The following is a 15,644-nucleotide window of genomic DNA, read 5'->3' as shown; positions in this document are numbered from 1 at the left end:
AACTTTCTTTCTTCCATTTTCTCTCTCTCTCTCTCTCTCTCTCTCTCTCTCTCTCTCTCTCTTTTTCAGTCGGCATCTCGTCTGTCCGCTCGTCCCAGTAGTTCAGAGACGCCCAGTGCTGCTGAACTGGTCAGTGCCATCGAAGAGCTGGTGAAGAGCAAGATGGTGAGATGGAAATCCTAAGATAAACTCACAAGCACACACAAGTGTGTCACATTTGTACACAGAACAATTCCAGTCGATGTATTTACAAGCACACACACACTTCTTTGGTGTTGTTGACAGAGAATGGCATCATGGCCTACTAGTCATCTGTCAGGACCGTGACTCACTATGCCAGCTGTCCACTGTTCCAACAAATGGGCATTGCACTCTGGCCGATAGCCCAACACACTCTCTGGCCTAGATACAGACACATACCAAAGTAAAGGCAGTACAGTTTTCTCTGGGGTCTTACAGTTTTATTTTGATCCATGTTAAAACAAATGAAATGATGTTGGTGTGAAAATCATAAGATCACATACTGTAAACACTCGTTCAGCCTGTTTTTTCAGCTCTGTTTATTTTTTCCACCTCTTCATTCCTCAACTCCTTCTCCCTCTCTTTTTTCTCTTCTTCCTCTCCTCGCCTCTGTCCCCTTCTTTCCTTAGTCTCTGGAGGATCGTCCCAGTTCTCTGTCAGTAGAGCCGGGCGACAGCAGCTCTCCCTCCCTCAACCCCTCCGACAACTCCCTCCTCTCCTCCTCCTCACCCATCGATGAGGTGGACGAGCGCAAGTCTGGCTTCCTCAAGAGGAGACAGTGAGTTATAAGCCAGTGTCCTGTTAGTGCTTTGATAAACAAAAGCTGCTTGAGTTCAATCACTTAATCATGTTTGTCTTCATTTGTGTGCTTATATGGAGTATTTCTGATGTTCGTCCATGGCTGAGTGCGTTACATTTGTATTACACTGTGACAATTTCTGTTTTCTGTCTCTCAGTTATGTGCTTCTGGAGCTGGTGGAGACTGAAAGAGACTATGTCAGGGACCTGGGATCAGTGGTGGAGGTAAAAAAAAAAATTAAAAGACGTTAAAATATCACATATTTTACACTTTTCCTGTCTTTTATTTGAAGTTTTGATATCCATAAAAAGATATATTTGTGGTTTTATGAACCAAAAATCATCTCAGTGTAGTTTTATGTCTCCTCTGGCTGACTGTTCTCTGAGTGATAGAATAAGAGTAAAACAGATTTCAGGTAAACAATCCTGCAAGGTTGGATGGTGGGCCCAGATGGGCCGGACATGGCTGAGGATGGTGACTGCTTTGTTGTGACATCACAAAGATACAGATGTCCTGACAGCTTGTTATGAGGCTCAGTGTCTGAATACTGGCTGTGTTCATTTCTCTGTGGACTGAGCCCTTTGATACATTCACAGTATTATAATAGAACCTAGACCTGCTTTATGATCAAAAAAGACATACATACTTTATATAAAATGGGACCTTTAAAGCCTTTAAAGGTTGCTGTATATTTTATAGTAAGTCAACCTTCATCCCCTCAGGGCTACATGAGCAGGATGAAAGAGGAAGGAGTTCCAGATGACATGAGAGGAAAAGACAAGATTGTCTTTGGAAACATCCATCAGATCTATGACTGGCACAAAGAGTATGTGGACAGCCTCCTTCAACAACTTTTAAAGTTTATGTATTATCTGCCCCAGAATGAACATGTATACCAGTCAATACTATGTTCCTTGGCAGGTTAAATCATGTGTTCATTTTCTCTCTTGGTCGGTTCACAGTTTTTTCCTGGGAGAGCTTGAGAAGTGTTTGGAGGATCCCGACAGGCTGGCTCCTTTGTTCGTCAAACAGGTGAGACTGCTGTTCACATTTGTTTTTGTTGGATTATCCGATACAGCTTGCTGAATTTAAAAGAGAGAGTATGGAAATTACATTTTTTAAGCTGTCATATTATTTCTCACTTTTAAAAGCTTTCTTTGATTTCTGGCTTTGTTTCAACTACAGGAGCGGAGGCTACACATGTACATTGTGTACTGCCAGAACAAGCCTAAGTCTGAGCACATTGTGTCAGAGTACATTGACACTTACTTTGAAGTAAGATTGTTAAACCATTTTACATCCTTTTACACCTCCCAAACCTACTGGCTTACTTTGATATCCAATATTCATTCAAATGAAGTTGTTGGCTGTAGAATTATTTTTTAACTTTTATCAACATGCTTGTAAGCAGATTATCCTTCTTGTATTGGTCACTAATTAGTATTTCCTGGAGATAATATTTTTTCTCTCATTAGGACCTGAAGCAGCGACTGGGCCACAGATTGCAGATCACTGACCTGCTAATCAAACCCGTGCAGCGCATAATGAAGTACCAGCTGTTACTAAAGGTAAATCCACCATGGTGTTTCTTGCCTTGTAGACAGCATTCAAGCAAAGGACAAATATTGTCTGTGCTGAACTTATTTATTCAACACAATGAACATTTCTCTACATATTTGAACTCTTTCACAGGATCTTTTCAAAGTCTCTAAGAAGGCTGGAGCAGATATAACAGAGCTGGAGGTAAGACAAACTGTTTCAGCTCAAACTTCGTTTAAGTGATAATATACACTGATCTTTTGCCTTTTGCCACACGTGATTGACCTCAGTTCATTTTACTTGAATCTAATGTAAGAAATTTGTCTTTAAAGGCTTGCTTTACTCTCATATTCTACTTTAGAAAGCTGTGGAGGTGATGTGTGTGGTCCCCAAGCGCTGCAATGACATGATGAATGTTGGGCGCCTTCAAGGCTTCGATGTAAGATTGCTCTTTATACAATTTTACTACATGTAATGTCATGTAAGCTGATGATGAGGCAATCAATTTGCAATTTCAGTAAATTGCCACTAGGCGTCAGTGTGCATTCATTTTTTTGCAGATATCTGGTACTGTAAGCACTAGTTGCTAGTTTATTAGCAAAGGTCTTTTTTCTTGCCTGTTCCAAATTTATGAAAACTGGTAGAAAAGCTTAGAACAGCATGCTCTCCTCCACTGCCGCTGTCTGTTCTCTGAGTCCATTTTTCTACTTCTTTCTTCAGGGTAAAATTGTAGCTCAGGGCAGATTGCTTCTCCAAGACACCTTCATGGTTTCAGACCAGGATGGAGGGCTTCTATCCAGGATGAAAGAGAGGAGAGTCTTCCTCTTTGAGCAGATCGTCATCTTCAGTGAGCCCCTGGACAAAAAGAAAGGCTTCTCTACTCCTGGATACCTCTTCAAGAACAGCATCAAGGTGAGTGCAGCTCAGTGAAGTCTCAGAAAGCCACTGTTACAAAATGTAAGCCTCCCACTCGTGATAATATTGAATTAAAATTAATAAAATGATGCAATCTATGGATTGCACTGTAGCTTCTTATCCATGAAGCCAATGTCAAATTCTGTCAACGAATGTAAACATCTCCTGTGTCCTTTTAATTTTTATTCTCCACCACTCTCTTCTTTCTTACTCCAGGTGAGCTGGCTGGGTCTAGAGGAAAATGCAGATGACCCCTGCAAGTTCACACTTACTTCAAGATCATCTAGTGGTAACCTGGAGAGATACACCATCCATTCGGCGAGCCCTGGAATCAGTCAAGTCTGGGTCCACCAGGTCAGCCAGATACTGGAGAACCAACGCAATTTCCTCAATGGTATGTTATAATTACTATCCACACAAAATGACATGTTTACACCAAAATGAAGTTGGTCCTTTTGTGGAAATGTGCACAATTAACAGTAGAATTTTGTTTGAGTTTTCAGGTTTTCAGCAGCTTCTTCTGAATAATCTCTAGTTTTCAAGAAGGTTTCTCTCTCGAAATCTGAGTTTTTACACAAATCTAATTCTGTGACATGAATCCTCTCCCACAGCTCTGACATCCCCCATAGAGTACCAGAGGAATCATGTGGGTGGCGGCGGGCCGGGTGGGCCACCCAGCAGTAGCAGCAGCAGTACTGGAGGCCTGCCTGGGGGCAGCAGCTCCAATAGTACCTCCAACATGGGAGGGGGAGGTGGCGGCGGTGGTTCTGGAGGATCAGGGGGCAGCTCCTCTTCTCTGTGTGGCCCTCGCTCCCGACCCTCCCGCATCCCCCAGCCATCCTCACGCCTCCCCCAGCCCGTCCACCACCATCACCCCCCGGGCCCCGAGGGGCCCGACCGATCAGCAGGTATGTGGTCACCCTGCCACCCTCAGTCCCTCCCCTCTAACCCCTACTCAGACACCACCACAAATGGAGAGCTGTTAGCCTCAGAGGTCCCTAAGATGAGGATGCTGGATAGTCCTCATGGAAGTAACAGTAATAACAGTAACAAGCCATCAGGCAGCATAGAGGGCAGTGTCAGACAGGCTCTCGGAGGCTACGAAGAAACCCAGAAACATCAATCAGCTGGAATACCACAAATGGCTGTGGCTCCTCTGAATTTGCCTCTAAAAAGCCCTCGAGTCGGGACGGTTTCTCCTCTGATCTCACCTCAGTCCCCTGGAGGAGGAGGAGGAGGAGGAGGGGGAGGAGGAAAGGAAGCATTTGTCCCCTCCAGTCCGGCTCATAAAGGCAACACTTTCTGGGCTATGGTCCCTGCTGTGCCTCCCTCTCAAGCCAGCCGGCCTGGTTCCTTCTCCTACCCCAGTGACAGTGTTGGTGGAGGGGACTCATTGGGCAGGGGAAGCCATGGGACGCCTTCTCATCACCGCCACTCAACCCACAGTAAGGACATAGACCGCATGAGCACCTGCTCCTCCACCAGCGAGCAGTCCATACACTCCACCCAGAGCAACGGGGTAAGATGCCAAGTCAAGGCCCAGGCTTCAGTGAGGCCTAGAGCTACTCACTAGTGACTAACCCCGCCCTGGCTGTCAGTCAGTCACCCTGCCGCTGGCTCTGAGAATGGCTTGTACATGCAGCAACTACTACAGTGAAGATTAATGGCTATCTGAGTGCACTAACTTCACCGACAGTGTGTGTGAGAGAGACTCTTCTGGCTCTCCCAGAGTGTACTAACAGTGTGGATCTGACTCACAGAGCAACTGTTGTATCTGCTTTCTAAGGCACTCTCTCTGAACTTCAATATGTGTGTGCTTCTCAACTTCAGCTAATAGACACTAACATCTGCCAAACAATTTAAAAAACACAATTTCTCTTTGATCTTTTCCATTCATTCTTCCATGGGAAGCTTCCCATGCAATAATCAATGATCTCTGGTCCAAAGTTTGTCCCGTATGAGGAGCTCTTTCACATTTTACATCCTTTCCCCCTTTTTCCTGTTAGCCAGTTTAGTCTGAATGTTGCAGTGGTTAGCCTTGAGACAACATCAGCTGATGTTTGCGTCACTTCAACCTGCTTTGTCTCTCTTCATGATGAGTGTCTTGTATATTTCATCTTGGAAACTGTTTTTTTTTTTTTTTTTTTACTTCAACTCCACTCTGTCTTTATGAACACAAAGTTTCTTATTTTGGCATCTCTGACGGGAAGATCATAACTTCTGCCTCACAACTTCTCAGAACATAACTGCTCTCTGATATAAAGATCTCAGCTATCACTGTAGACACAGACAATTGTTTTAACCATACTTCTGCGAGATGAAAAGCATTTTGCAACGCTTCTTCTGCTGCATGCATCTAGCATATTTGCAAGGTCATTGGTGTCACCATGGTCATCGTAGATTTGAATGGTTTCAAGCCAATGCTAAACTTCTGTACTTCCTCTTTTTACAGGAATGTTGGTGCATGTGTGTATTTTAATGTATGTGTATGTGTGTGTGTGTGTGTGTCCAAATGTGTCGGTGTGCGATTTAAATCTAAAGTTCCACAATCCTCTTCTCTGACAGAGTGAAAGCAGTAGCAGCAGCAGTGTGTCCACCATGTTGGTGACCCAGGACTATGTGGCAGTGAAGGAGGATGAAATCAGTGTGGTGCAGGGTGAAGTGGTCCAAATGCTAGCCAGCAACCAGCAAAACATGTTCCTGGTGTACCGGGCAGCCAACGAGCACTGCCCTGCAGCTGAAGGCTGGATCCCTGGCTATGTATTAGGACACACTTCATCCTCCACCACACCAGAACTCCCTGAAGGAACAATCAAGTAAGTTCTTGAGACAAAAACAAACAAGTGTCAATGTCAGAATCCACAATGATTATCTAAAAAAACAAAATAGAACCTGATTTTTTCTCTTTTTGGTGTCGCTTTGTGTTTTAGAAAATCATTATCATGGCACACAGCACTCCGCATCCGCCGAAAATCTGAAAAAAGAGACAAGGAGGGCAGGAAAACGGAGAACGGCTACCGCAAGTCTCAGGACAGCCTGGCCAACAAAGTCTCTGTCAAGGTAGAGATGATGATGATAACTGAGTTAAAGTCATTTTAATCTTTGTACTCTCTAATTTTGTCTTTACATTTTCATTACAGCTTCTAAATCCCAACTTCATCTATGACGGTATGTGCACATTGTGGCTTTTGGTGAAGGAGTGGATGAGGGTGTGTGTGTTTAAAAATGATAAAGGCAACATAAAGAAAGACTGAACCCATATACCATACAAATATGTTTGCCTGAATTATCCATTATGGTCTTTTTAATTTCCTGCCATCTTTCCCTTCTTATCATGAGCTCTTATTTTGAAACTTGTAAATTAAAACATAGCATAAAACAAAAACATGTTACAAGGTAATTTATGATTGAAGATACTGTATCACTCTCTCATAAACTTTAACTTATATGCTTCTCTCCAGCTCCTCCAGAGTTCCTCATCCCTGTTAGCGATGTAGCATGTGAGAGTGGCGACAGTGTTACTCTGAGGTGTAAAGTGTGTGGTCGACCCCGGGCCACCGTCACCTGGCGGGGACCTGACAACACCACTCTGAGCAACAACGGACACTACAGCATCACTTACAGGTAACAGCACAGCTGTAACAACTGTTTTGTGTTTGTGAAGTTAATTTAACTATTGTAACCACACAGAGCCAAACTTTACACAGCCCTGCCCTGTAAGAATGAAAATAAGCTGTTAAGAAGGAACGTTACTGTACACACAAAATTTAAAGACATAGTTAGGATAGGGAGAGAGCCCAAGTAGCACCACAGAAATATAAAGGGCTCCTGTGTGTTTGGCATCATGTGCAACTCCCAGAGTATGATCCAGTGGAGAAAAACTCTGGCTTGCATGGTGTATCTTGTTTGATAGTTTGTCTCTCCTTCCTTGTGTCTGTCCACAGTGACACTGGAGAGGCAGCCCTGCGTATCCTTGGAGTGTCTGTTGAGGACAGTGGTATGTACACCTGTGTTGCCACAAATGTAGCAGGCTCTGTCACCTCTTCGGCCAGCCTCAGAGTCTCAGGTGAGAGTCCTGTTATGGTATGCACCCTTTTAATTTTTCATTTGCCAGTGAGATACCTGAGTTTGTTCTGTAAAGGTTCATTTATGGGTACATTGTGATACACCACCTCAGTTAGGGGTTTTTCTGCTGAAATTTTACACGTGGATTGGACTTTAATTGCTTTAAAACAAATAAGCAGAAATGAAAAAGTCCTTTTAAATTAGTGGTTAGTATACTTACAATATGTGTTCCCAGGAATCCCTGATGATGGCACTGAAGTCATATGGAAAGGCAGCTTTGATTCTCACTACACAGAGATTACTGAACTAGGAAGGTAAGAATGTGCTGATGAAATCCCCACTTCTTTTATCTGTCACTTTTTGACTGTCATGTGGTGCCATTTGACCACATCAAAGCTAATAAATTCTCAGTCTTATTGATGTTGTTAACAGTGGTTTCCACAGCAGTATTATTAAGGTATTTAAATGTGTAGGGCTTGAAATTTCTTTCTCATTGACCACAACACCCGCTTCCCTTTGACACTGAATGATCTGACACATTTAAGGGCGTGTATTATCCCCAATGGATTTTGGCTCATCCAGACAAATGCACAATGTGTGGTAAAGGATTAAATAATGATTTCCAGAACGTAGAAACAGATAAAGCGTCAAGTGAAGGATTGGAAAGTAGATCTTGAGATCCAGAGAAATTGTAGCAGTAATATAAACAAAATGTCCCTCAAAAAAGGGATAGTGCTAGGATTCTACACAACGTTAACTATGGTATTCAAATATTCCTCAAAATGTCATTTCTCCTCCCCAGGGGCCGGTTCTCAGTGACTAAGCGGTGTGACCAGAGAGGGAGTAAGCGGACAGTCGCAGCAAAACACGTCAACAAGAAGCTGTTGCGTCGAGAACAGGTGCTGCAGGAGATCAGACTCCTACAGACTGTGGACCATCCCAACCTGGTCAGACTGCTGGACACATATGAGACGGTCAACAGTTACGTGCTTGTGCTAGAGATGTAAGTTCAGTAGTGTTTCCATGAAACTGTTGTGACTCTCGATTGTTTGAAGAATATGAATTGATTATCGTTGTGAATTTTCAATGACATACAAATGCATTCTGCGTTTCCGTCTTCAGGGCAGACCAGGGACGTTTCCTGGACTACATAGTGAGCTGGGGAAACTTGACGGAGGAGAAAGTGGCTCTTTACCTCAGAGATATTCTTGAAGCTCTCCACTACCTGCACGGCTGGAGGATAGCACACCTTGATCTCAAAGTAACTACAATTGATTACCTCTTTCCTCAGGTCATGTAGTCTGTGGAATATCATGGGGTTCATAAGAGAGATTTATTCTAGACAATCAGGGAATTCTTTGAAGTTTTACAAGTGGGTCAGTGTAGAAATATCAAATGGAGGAAACCTCTTGATGATGGTTTTCAAGCTGAGCTGCATTTTTTTTTAGTTCTTAGTACTTTTAGTTCTTTCTAGTAGAATTTAGTTGAATTTATCTATTTTAAAGAACTGGCAAACAAATTAAATCTCGTGTGGGCCAGTGGATGTTTTCTTCTGTATCTGCCTTTCATGCATGAATTTCCTTTTTTCTTGGAGCGCCCCAGTGGCTTAGGGCTTAGACGCTGAGCATGAGCTGCACCATCCCCAGTTCAAATCCTACTGGGGACTTGTGTTGCATCTGCCTCATAACCTATAAGCTCTCCACCGTTATTATCTAATTGCGGCATAACATGCCCTAAAAAAGTAATTATTTAAAACTTTTTTTTTTCCTGCTCCTGCAGCCTGAGAACATTGTGGTGGAACATGCCTCTTCTCAGCCAATAATCAAGCTGACAGACTTTGGTGATGCCGTTCAGCTGAACCCTCCCTCCTCCTACATCCATCCTCTCCTGGGGAGCCCAGAGTTCTCTGCTCCTGAGCTGGTCCTGGGTCTGCCTGTCTCACTGATGTCTGACCTCTGGAGTTTAGGTCTGTAACATGTGCATTTATAAACTGAACTGAATAAAACTTATTCAGCAGTATATAGTACATAGTACAAACTTTTTTATATTCATTTGTATTTTGATGCTTCAGGTGAGATTCTGCTGTTGTATAGATTCAATTTCCTCAAGAGAAATGTTAGAGAGAAAATTCAAGAGAATTTTTTGAGACAAATGAGTTATCTAGTAAAGGATTGTTTTGACAGTGAGGGTGCTATAACAGGTATTGATGTAGAAAATAATTGATAGAAATAACACAATAAAATGGTATAGATATAGTGACATCACTGTTTGCTCTTACCAGAACAGGTGTGTTTTTTAAAAGTTATAAATTTTTAAAAAAATTTTTAAAATTTTTAAAATATTATAAATATACATTACTTATAAAAATGTATTGAAAAAATGAAAATGATTGGCTCACATCCCACCCAGTTACTAACTAACTGACTGACTAACTTGTTGATTGATTAATTTACCGGCGTATTGATGGACTGGATGTTTTACAGGGGTGGTGACCTATGTTGTGCTAAGTGGCGCCTCTCCCTTCCTGGATGAGAGTTTGGAGGAAACATGTCTGAACATCTGTCGCCTGGACTTCAGCTTCCCTGAGGACTACTTCCAGGGTGTGAGCCCAGCTGCCAGGGACTTTGTCCGCCTGCTGCTTCAGGGTGAGCCGGAACGACGGCCCTCTGCAGCGTCTTGCCTGCAGGAGCCCTGGCTCCAGCCTCGAGGTGTGATAAACAGAGAAACTGGTCATGCCACCTTAAATCACACGCAGCCGCCATCTCAGAATCACCACACGGCACATCTGGACACCTCCAGACTCATTTCCTTCATCGAGAGACGAAAACACCAGAACGATGTTCGACCCATTGGAACCATTAAGACCTTCCTACAAAGCCGCCTGCTCAACCACATCTGAACAACGGGTCACAACGGGTCACTAAAGTGGGAGCAACTGCATGTCCTGTGCATTGTTATTGGATAGAAGGAATCCATGCCTGTGCAGCAAACTACGGTGGATGAGTAACCTGGTTCAGACCTGCTGAGAGGACCACCAGCAACATGTCCACGATGATTTCCTTTTCCCTCACTAAGCCACAAAATTCATGCTGCTGCTGACTGACTGACTACTCTGCTGATAAACCCTTTGACTCTCCCCACCTGTCCTTAACCTTGGCATATTGTCATTATGCCTGCACAACAAATGAACTGTTGGAATCTATTTGAGAATCCAATCCTTGACTTCGCAGGGAGAAAACCAAGCTTTCTCAACAAGCCAGCGTGAGCAAGTCTTGCGTTTTGGACAGTGTTAAACAGAGAAAATAGAATACTGTATAATAAGAGTAATTCAGGCTGCTTTCGGTTAAACACATGAAAATGTTTTTTTGTAATGAGAGATTACTTTTTGTAAATGAAACCATGTACAGTGAGGAAACAGAGAACTGTCTTTATTCATACCTTTTGGAAAACAAAGGTTAGTTAGTGAGCAGAAAGCAAACAAGAGAAATTAGATGTGTGAACAAAGTGGCACCCATCAGCAGGGTCCATTTATTCTAGATGAAGACCAAAACCATGTTTTCCAGAAACACATTGTAGTTACACTCAGTGCAATAGTTTGCTTATCTTTATGCCCCCACTTTTAGTTTTAAAGGTGAAATCATTTTGGTTTGTGAACACTTAGAGAAATTCACTTATCTTGAAAAAGCATTAAAGCTATTCGGCATAGCTTCTCAGATTTCTACCTGCATCCGCCTTATTTGTAAATAAACGTATTCCTGCCTTTCATTCTCATTTTGAAGAATTTGTCTCAGAAGAATAAAAGCTATTTCCTTTGCCGAATATTAGTAAGCCCATGCAGCTGCTGAGATGAGTCACTTCCTGCAGACCCTCAGTAGACGGATTTTCACTCACTGAACAAACCGCTACTAGAAATGCACTCGTGTTTTGCATCAATTCCCATGTGCAATGTTGCAGCTTTAACATTTATGCAACTATTTATGAAAATTTGTGTTGTAGCCGTATTCTTAAAAAGGCATGTACGTACCTGGTACTGCGATAGATGTCTGTATTGTGTTAACTCTTATGTATTAAGTTCAGTATTAATATCTGCAAAACCCCCAGACAAGAGGAGGGTTTTCAGAAATAATGTATAAAAATGTGTATCTATAAAATATAGGCACTTATGCTTTCATTTTGTCATTGTTCTGTTTTTATTTTCTGTAACAATACCAAAGTTGACTATGCTTTCTTTTCCTGCTAAAATGTGTTTTTTTTTTATTTTTTATTATTATTTCTCATGTTAAGTTATAACAGAGCACACTGAACCCAGACATATGAGTGTTTACATAGGTTCAGTCTGGCTTTATTTATTCTTATTGTACTGTAATAAGAAATTGTTTGGTGGTATATTGCTGAAAAAAAACTAATAATTCACGTCTTTTTTCAAGCTGTGCACAAAGTGGTTTGCTGTGTGAGTTTGTTTGGCTTTAGTAGCTAGATGCTGGTGTATGTTGCTAGATTTTTTAGCATCTCAGTTCAACATCAAAGAGACACAGACTTGGTTGACATTTTCTACCAAGCAAGAGGTCTGGAAAACTTTGCTCATTGTGGCCCCATCCAACATAAATTTGAAATGATTAGGAAATGCATCATACTAATTAGGAGACACCCAAATATCGCACCACCGACATTTCAAATACACCCGTTTGATAAGTATCCATCAGCATTAACAGATATCTGCCGTGAAAGAGATCTCTTCCAGTTCTTTTTATTTGAACGAGATGATGTCTTGAGGTTAAGAAGTTGCTGAGAACTTGTTTTTTTTAAAGTGCCAGTTGAGTGAGTCAACCTAGAGAGGGGGGTGAAACTGAAAACGTGCATTGTTTGTTATTTTATTTGAAGGTTGTTACTGTTACTGTCAGATGATCTGATTTAATGTTTAAAAAAAAAAATAGCAATGTGTCAAGTCAATAACATGTTGAGTTTAATGACTCCTGTTGGTCTGTACAGTCTAAGTCTCTCATTTTGTGTCATTTCTATTTATTGGTATGGATCTGGGTTTCCCAAAATCATGCTGTTAATGAGTTTAACAAGTTCTCTTAAAACCTATTCATGAAAAAAAAATATGATCTAAGTAATAAAATGCCTTTGGGAAACTCAGCCTATTCATGATGTAAAGATGTACAGAGAGGGTCGGGCAGTTTGCCCACACCCAGGATGTAAACCTCATAACTATGTCATATTTTAAATACACATAGAACAAGACTGCAGCAATGTCATTTTGAATGTCTTATTATGACTTATTTTTACTTTTGCATGTATATTTCTTTGTACAGAAGATTGTGTTTACATGTTATTTTGTGTTGTAAATATTTTATTTTGTCCTCTGTTATTTTGCCATTAAACGTACAAGGAACAACTGCTGTCTCTTAAACTTTGCGTTCACACAAAATATACTCACATACACCCACATATGAAACTGTAGTTTTTCTTGAAATGTTTTTTATTTTTTCCATAACCTTCGAGGGTTGAAAGGGGAAGTAATCTTGTATTCCCAGAATGAGTAGAAGCCAAGAAAAACCCTGCAATAATAAAAAACTTCCCAATTATGACATGAAGGCTGATTTTACACTTCAAACTAGAACCCTTGATAAAAAGAACAGGCTGGTTTTACATATGATTTAATGTTATTTTTATATTCTTAATGCTTTTTTTTATATTCTTGCATAATGGTGAGTGTGATATTTAGACTGACAGGGGAAAAACATTTTTTTTCAACGATGAAAAGCAAGCTGATACAATCAAAATGAGAAAGCGATATGTACAGTAATAGCGAGTGAATGTATTTACTGTGTTGAAGATCTATATCTGAGATTAACCATAAAAAGGAACTAGAGAGGGGGTGCTTCTGGCCTTATCTTCCATCTGCAGATGCTGCTTCTGTGCCTCAATCAGTCTACTGCTGTTTCAATGCTAAGAACACACAGTTTCCCCACCTCCTTAATCCACTTCTTATGTTAGTCACTTGTGTGTTCATTGAGCAAAAGAGGGAACTTACCACAACAACGGTTGTCTTATGCTTTAACGGGCATGCAGTAATTATCATCCTTGTGTGCTCTCAGAAAACTTTTTAAAAAACATGAGCGGGAAGTCCTTTATTGTGCCGCTGTAGTCTTTTAAATTCAACACATACAAATATTGAATAGAAGCTTTGCTGTTCACATTAAGAAGTAACTCACAGCTGATCTGCCAGTTTCCTTTTGTTCACCTGCAATATCTTGCATCTCTGCATGTCCGCAAGTGATTTTAATGAACATGTTAGTACACAGATGTCGGTGAGAAAAGAACAACTATTCGTCAGGTGTGAAATTCATTTTGTTTTTCTCACCTTCAGCAGAAGCAAATGTTTTGCATGAAACCACAAAAGACATAGCTGTATAATCTCCACATACAATCTGATGAAAATCTCATGCACGAGCTGTGAAGTGTAAAGGTGATGCATGCTGGTATAGTGTTCCCTATTTTTTTGGATCACATTTGTATTTTATGTTCCTGTTTACACATTTGGTTTGACTAATGAACACTGTGTCACATTTTGATTAATGATTATAGGACGTATTTGAACATGTGTATTTCTTAGCATCCAGACTTTATATCCTTGTAGTGATATCTCACCGACTTGAGTTCTGGGTATCCTTAACCCACTGAATTCAGCAGTGAGTCACACACAGAAATCCCTGTCTGACTATTCATTTCATGGTTTAAATGAGTGAAACCTCAGAGGAGATGAAACACACCAAGATAGCAGGTTATCTAAGCCTGTTTCCATTAGTAAAAGGGATTTTCTCAGTGCTCTGCTGAGAACACGGTTTGATTGTGACCTACACACTATATTATTATCAGATAGTGTAGTACATCTACTGTGTCACTAAGTGGCACTAAAGAACTGATGATATATTGAATAGTTCCGATCACGTTACATGTTTCATTGAAATAACACCCAGCGAGGTTCAAAGTACAAAACCGAGTCCCTCAGAGTCCACTGCTGAATTAGCAAGGAATTCACAGGAATACTGTAAGTGATGTACTTACAGATCTCCTTCAGACATGTTTAATGACATGTAGAAATATTCTTTGTGGAATAATAATTAGTGTCTGATATGTTTCTTCTACTAAAATTCAAATAACATCTATTACATCCCTAACCCGTTATGAAATCTGAATGAATATACTAATCTTTTTTCATTTCAAAAAGTTTAACTTTTGGACACAAAACATACACACATACATGCATCACTCTGCACAGTGACTGTCAAGCATCCAAGTCAAGTGAGTCCGAATCAGAAATAGGCACCCCACCTGAAAACTGTAACTGAAAGTCTCTTTCCACTCCTTTCTCAGTGAACAGTTTCAGAAGTTTTGACAAGTTTCTGGCAGTGGATAGAAGAGTTGGCTCTGCTAACTTCGAGGTCTGTTAGGTTACTTTTTGCTCTCTGCTACTTATGAAATTGCAACGTTACGGTTACATAAGCAAGGTTTTTGTTCTCATTAGAGATGGCCATAATTATGTAACATCAGGTAGCTCAGTTAATGTTCGGAATTTATTTTAAACACTTCTGCAGACATTGTTCTGGGATCTCTCAAAGCAGTTTTACACTCTTGTTAAGAAGTCAGTTGTAGTTTGTTTGGTTTGTTTTGAGGGTTTTTTCTTCCCTGACTTCAATATCTGTCCTTTTCCCTTTCAAATGAGGAATGCAATGAGAATAGTCTTTAAGTTTTACTGTTTTATCACTGATTATTTTAATTTTATGTCAGGACCAGGAAATTGCAGTCTTTACATTTATTACTGTTGAATACATCTGTGTATGTGTAGCATCTATTCAGCTCTCCAGAATTAACAAACTTATCTTTCAAGAACATTCTGCGTTGTTCCAGTATTTTGATGGCTACACAAAATGACTTCAGGATCAGACCCTTGCCATCTATTGGTGCTCATCAGACCTCTCACCCAGGTGCCCCAGTTTTTGTCAGTTTCGACTGTCTCTGAGAACTTGAAACCTTTGCACCATGGACTAGAGGCTTCTTTAGGGACCTATAACTTCCATGCTCCTACTCTCCCTACTGTTTTACATTACAGTATATTATTTATTTATTTCATTTGTAAGATACCATGTACAATAGTGAAAATAGATGTTACAGCATGATGTGTTCTACCACAGCTAGCCCAGTTGCACCAGTGGCAGAACAGCACTAAACAAACAAGACAAAATACGTAATACCAAGTTACAGTAGTGCATCACACACACACAAACACACACACATACAT

The 15,644-nt window shown here is 40.8% G+C and overlaps 1 protein-coding gene across 1 annotated transcript in view; it reads left to right on the top strand.

Annotated features, from left to right (window-relative positions):
* Positions 1-12,780, top strand: part of LOC111227870 (triple functional domain protein-like) — a 66,085-nt gene extending 53,305 nt beyond the window's left edge. The window contains exons 38-59 of the mRNA XM_022753597.1: positions 70-165; positions 651-799; positions 978-1,044; positions 1,543-1,646; positions 1,783-1,852; positions 2,006-2,095; positions 2,296-2,388; positions 2,513-2,563; positions 2,721-2,798; positions 3,080-3,271; positions 3,491-3,668; positions 3,886-4,793; positions 5,840-6,090; positions 6,205-6,334; positions 6,415-6,442; positions 6,736-6,898; positions 7,219-7,340; positions 7,575-7,653; positions 8,142-8,342; positions 8,462-8,600; positions 9,119-9,305; positions 9,823-12,780. Coding sequence (XP_022609318.1) covers positions 70-165; positions 651-799; positions 978-1,044; positions 1,543-1,646; positions 1,783-1,852; positions 2,006-2,095; positions 2,296-2,388; positions 2,513-2,563; positions 2,721-2,798; positions 3,080-3,271; positions 3,491-3,668; positions 3,886-4,793; positions 5,840-6,090; positions 6,205-6,334; positions 6,415-6,442; positions 6,736-6,898; positions 7,219-7,340; positions 7,575-7,653; positions 8,142-8,342; positions 8,462-8,600; positions 9,119-9,305; positions 9,823-10,238 — 3,792 coding nt within the window. The 3' untranslated portion in view covers positions 10,239-12,780. The remainder of the gene's footprint in view (positions 1-69; positions 166-650; positions 800-977; positions 1,045-1,542; positions 1,647-1,782; positions 1,853-2,005; positions 2,096-2,295; positions 2,389-2,512; positions 2,564-2,720; positions 2,799-3,079; positions 3,272-3,490; positions 3,669-3,885; positions 4,794-5,839; positions 6,091-6,204; positions 6,335-6,414; positions 6,443-6,735; positions 6,899-7,218; positions 7,341-7,574; positions 7,654-8,141; positions 8,343-8,461; positions 8,601-9,118; positions 9,306-9,822) is intronic.
* The last annotated feature ends 2,864 nt before the right edge of the window (positions 12,781-15,644 follow it).

Source organism: Seriola dumerili, unplaced genomic scaffold (assembly GCF_002260705.1).
Source record: "Seriola dumerili isolate Sdu_G_001 unplaced genomic scaffold, Sdu_1.0 BDQW01000191.1, whole genome shotgun sequence".
Taxonomy (NCBI): Eukaryota; Metazoa; Chordata; class Actinopteri; order Carangiformes; family Carangidae; genus Seriola; species Seriola dumerili.
The sequence above is the reverse complement of the archived record's forward strand: the minus strand, read 5'-3'. Positions and strand labels throughout refer to the sequence as shown.